The sequence below is a fragment of the Pseudochaenichthys georgianus genome, chromosome 1 (assembly GCF_902827115.2).
Source record: "Pseudochaenichthys georgianus chromosome 1, fPseGeo1.2, whole genome shotgun sequence".
Lineage (NCBI taxonomy): Eukaryota > Metazoa > Chordata > Actinopteri > Perciformes > Channichthyidae > Pseudochaenichthys > Pseudochaenichthys georgianus.
The window spans coordinates 48,177,020-48,181,720 of NC_047503.1; the positions used below are offsets into that span (position 1 = coordinate 48,177,020).

Consider the following 4,701-nt stretch of genomic DNA (forward strand, 5'->3'; position numbering starts at 1 on the left):
TACATGGCTATTGCACAGCTAGTATTAGCTACAGTGACCTTCTGTGTATCTCTGTCTCTCTGTCTGTCTTTCAGCATGTAAATAACATAGAGCAATACATCGTTGGACGTACATACGTGCAAGTTAGCTAACAGCGCTGCTCCTGTCCTCGTCCCACACACACCCTCTTGTAGCCATGATTACAACCAAGACACACTTGTCACTAATAGCTCAGGGTATGATGTGATAGTTCGTAGCACAGCAAGCACAGAGAGAGAACTCCTAAAACCACGAGACATGAGTTATTGTGATTCAAACGGCAGCTCACTATTATGTAACAAGTCTTTCTATAGGCTTATTGAAATGTGGGGTGACGTACATAGTCACAAGTCCTGAGAAATTGATTTCTCTGCTGTTAGAGAGCTATCATAGTGAATCAATATTGACTGTGAATGTATGCAAACATGTATGGCATATAGCTGTGTAACAGCAGTAAAATCCATGGGTCTAATCTACAGTCAGACTCAAGACTGTGACTTCAGTAAGGGACCGTGTGCTCTTCCATGTGCAAATACGTAACGAAAGACACGTAAAGCTGCCAAGATTATGTTTGTGATCAATAATATAAATACTTTTTTTATTGAATGCGCAGTATTTACAAAGTTTTTTACAAACTAAACATAATTTTTTTGTACGTTTTTAGTATGTTTAGATAACTCAAAGCGCTTGGTTAAGTTAAGGCTAAGACTATTTATACTATTTTTCACACAGACAACACTGTTTGGATCTCTGAGATGTAAGATCCAAAGAACAGCAATTACAGCTCATCACCATGGATGTGACCAAAGAAACCAAACAGAGATCATTTAGGTTTTCAAAGTTCTGTGTTTTTGCATTCCCAACATCCACTTCGACCACAAAATGTAAATGATCCTAGACAAAAAAAAACATTCTCAGGGAACACAATTAACACAATAACGTTTCCTCCAAAATTATGCACTAGAAATGCAGGTTTTAGGACACATGATTTGCTTCCTTCCCTCCTGAGTGTAACACCTGCCCCCTTTGTCTCGTCCTCTCCTCAGCGAAGTTCTTCAGCAGCGGCTGTGCCCCCGGATCAGAACTCAGCTCTTCGTTCTGTTCTCAGTGTGTCGGCAGTAGAAGAGCGGCGGGAGATGAGTCAAAGTGCAAAGCCAGTGCTGAAGAGCAGTACTACGGCTACGCAGGAGCATTTAGGTAGGACAAAGGACAGTGGACATTCATCCACTCAGCACTTTTTTTGCAGTTTCAATGCTTGTAGCCAATACATAGCACAAACTCCTCCTTAAACCCCAAAACTGTAGTTTTTACACATTTGTTTATGTATGGCTTAAAAACCGAAGATATTTTTTATTCATGAATTAACTTTTTTTGCTGCTAATAACACAATTGTATTTACTTTTTAAGAGACCCAGGAAGCTGTCTCCCCATACGTTATTCTTTATGCTAAGCTAAGCTAACTGCCTCCTGACTTTAGCCCTTTACTTAACATTCAGGGCTATCAATCTTCTGGTCTAACAAAGCAAATAAAGGTATTTCCATGGTATTTACTTTCTATTCCAGAGCACCTCATCTTTGGGTTGTTATGTTTTGCATCTCATTATAGGTGTTTGGTTGAGGATGCAGGGGATGTTGCTTTCATCAAACACACAATTGTTCCAGAAAACAGCAATGGTGAGAGACTGACACTTACCTCTCTTAATCTCAGCTATGAATGTGTTATTTATATAAACTTAAAACATCCGCCTCCTCTTCTTGTCAAAGGCAAAGGTCCAGAATGGGCTAAAGGACTAAACGCTAATGACTACCAGCTGATCTGCCCTGGGCAGCCTGCTGGTGTGGAAATCTCAGAGTACGCCACGTGTAACCTGGCTGCTGTGCCCGCCAACGCTGTGGTGACTCGTCCGGAGACCCACGACAAGGTTGTCAAAATCCTTCATGAACAGCAGGTGAGTGATGATTTTTTAGGTCATGAGGCATAAGATAAAGAATAAAACATACATTTTTTCTAACTTTCAACAGCATTGTTTTAACTCTAAACACGGGTCAAATGCTGGCCTTGTAAATAGGTCTGTTTCTAAATCTTTGTTTTTGTTTACAGGCCAAGTTTGGTAGCAGTGGCAGTGATGGCCCATTCAGGATGTTCCATTCAGACTTGGGGAATAACCTCCTCTTCAAAGACTCCACCAAATGTCTCCAGACGATTCCTAAAGGAACAAGTTATGACACCTTTTTGGGAGAAGAGTACATGACTGCCATTAAGGTTCTCAGACAGTGCAGTGAAAGCACTCCAGGTTAGTAATATCGTTGGTCAAAACAGGACACAAAACATAACTTTTAACATTGTATTTTTGTATCTTAGACATATCACACTACATATTTTCATCTGATCGGCATACTCAAGTCAGTTTTTGTATTTTTTTTTTTCCTCAACAGAGCTGGAGAAATCTTGCACTTTCCATCCCTGTCAGCAAAACATCTAGTGGCAACCACGGACCAAGAGGTGCCTTCAGTGATACGGGCACCTCGCTTGCCACACTCAACTAGCTTTTTTCATGCTGGTGTAACATAACATTACATTACCTTTGTTATTGGATCCACTATGTTATGTTAACGTGCCTGACTTTTCTCAAATAAAGCCTTTTAATGTTCTTTTGTGCTGACAGTGTGTTGTTTTTTGGATGAATGCCCTGTCTAAGCATTCATATTAAGTGTCATTAAAAAGTACACAGTAGTATCGTAGTGAAAAGCGACAATGTTTTTTGTCCCCCAATTCGCTTCTTGTGCCAGAAACAGTCTGGAATAAACCGATTTATTGGTAATCTGTAACTTTAAAGCTTTGTTGTAAAACACAGCTGGAGTCTTAAAGGTCTTAAAAGTGCATGGACTTGATTAACATTCTAACTGGTTATTATAAAAGTAGTAAATTGTTATGAAAAGAGATGCACCACAACATTTCTTCCAACCAAATAATCACAACATGTAATCTAATTAAACAAAGGAAAGTCACCTTCAGCTGCATTTCCACGTAGAGAAACATTTACATATTTTTGGATTGGGGGTTCTGCTTGAGTGCTTTTGGGGGGACTCTGAAAAGCCTCAAAATGTCAAAAAATGCTGTCGTCGACTGACAGAAAATGCTATTTCACTGAGGGAGGTTTCAGACATGAGACATCTGGATCATTTTAACAACTTAGGAAATAGACAAACACAATTTCATTGACTGGAGCTGTTTGCCTGGCCAAATAAGCACACAATGAGGCCCCGTGGTAAACATAAACTTTGAGTCCATATTGACCTGCTGTTTGTGGTAGTTTGGTCCAACTCAAATTGACTTAATGAAATATGCAACTTTTACATTTGGACACAGGGCCCCTCTACAAATGATCTTGTCCATGCAGGTTATAATGGGCATTTATTATTTCAGGTAATATTATGTTTAAGTGGAGCACATTCTTAAACACATCTGCTGAAAATGTTTTATCACAAATGTTTTTGGGGCTTTTTTCCTTAATTTTGGTACAGCAAGAGACAGACAAGAAAGGTAGCACAGGGCTATTGATCCAAGTTTCAGTCATTTTTAACTTGAATGAAAATTGTTCCAGCTTCTTGAACATGGGAAGTTGGTGTTTTTCAAAAAAGGTGATGGTTAACTGAAAATATGTGAGTAATTTACTGTCTGTGGGAACCACACAGTGAATTAAATATGAAGGCTAACATTGAGCTCCAAGAAAGTTACTATTTTATATTGAAAAAGAATAAGCGACTCATTAAGAAAATAATTGTAAGATCAGTTAATAATTTAAGTAGTTATACTGACAATGATCCCCTTTCCATAAGCCACAGGTAAAAATGAGCTGTCCTTAGGTTAAAAAAAAGAATACAACATTTTCATAATGGGGCGTTTCATTGGCTAAATCATACTTAACTATAAAAAGGACATGCTTAAAGAGCCTGTGACACGGTTTTCCCCCATCATCCAAACCCATCAATTTGAGTACATATTGTCCCCTTGAAAACCGTTACTGAACTGATTTTGGATATTTGTACTTTGATAACCATTAATCTGCCTTCAATGTTGACAATTTTCTGGATCTTTCAACTCGGTAAATCAAGCCAGGGTTTCTCTCTCCAGCTGAGAGCGCGTTCACGTCTAAGACACGAGTGGATCTGACTTTAATTACATTTGTCTCGAGTGTTTCGTCAACATAATGTGTTAAATAATACTTCTGCATCCAGTCTGTGACACTGTGAGTGTTGCACGGCCAGATGAGGCTGGAGAAGCTGACTCAGATCAGGAAATATATGATATATTATGATATTATATGATCGATGATCTCATTGATGATGTAATATGAATGATAAGTGCGACACGTCGGCGTCTTCTCTGCATACGGCAGTTTAAACTGTATTTCCTTTATCCTGTAATATGACTTGAGAGATTTAAACTCCGCACACTGAGTGATCTCTGTTCTATAGACGCCGGAGGCGGGCAGCGTCAGGTAAAAGAAGTTATGTAGCCTTCTCAAACCTGAGCCTCACGCGCCGCCTATGGGGGATGTGCTAGTTACTTATCCGACCGGCCCACTTCGGTACCGGCCCATCGGGATTCGTCCCGATGGCCAGTCCGCCACTGCACCCAGCCCACGTAAATTGTCAACGGGGGGGAAGAAGAGGAGAAAG

The 4,701-nt window shown here is 39.8% G+C and overlaps 1 protein-coding gene across 1 annotated transcript; it reads left to right on the top strand.

Moving 5' to 3' along the window:
* The first annotated feature begins 480 nt into the window (after window positions 1–480).
* LOC117453327 (serotransferrin-1-like) lies at window positions 481–2,556 on the top strand. Its single transcript, XM_034092145.2, has 6 exons — window positions 481–520; window positions 1,065–1,215; window positions 1,625–1,692; window positions 1,783–1,967; window positions 2,120–2,312; window positions 2,455–2,556. The coding sequence occupies exons 1-6, from the start codon at window positions 481–483 to the stop codon at window positions 2,499–2,501; spliced, it is 684 nt and encodes a 227-aa protein (XP_033948036.1). The 3' UTR covers window positions 2,502–2,556.
* The last annotated feature ends 2,145 nt before the right edge of the window (window positions 2,557–4,701 follow it).

Excerpts from the sequence above, each read along its gene's own strand:
- LOC117453327 (XM_034092145.2), top strand. The coding sequence starts at position 481 with ATGGGTCTAATCTACAGTCAGACTCAAGACTGTGACTTCA. Across the intron at positions 521-1,064 it reads GACTCAAGACTGTGACTTCA|CGAAGTTCTTCAGCAGCGGC; the intron begins GTAAGGGACCGT and ends TCCTCTCCTCAG. Across the intron at positions 1,216-1,624 it reads GGCTACGCAGGAGCATTTAG|GTGTTTGGTTGAGGATGCAG; the intron begins GTAGGACAAAGG and ends ATCTCATTATAG.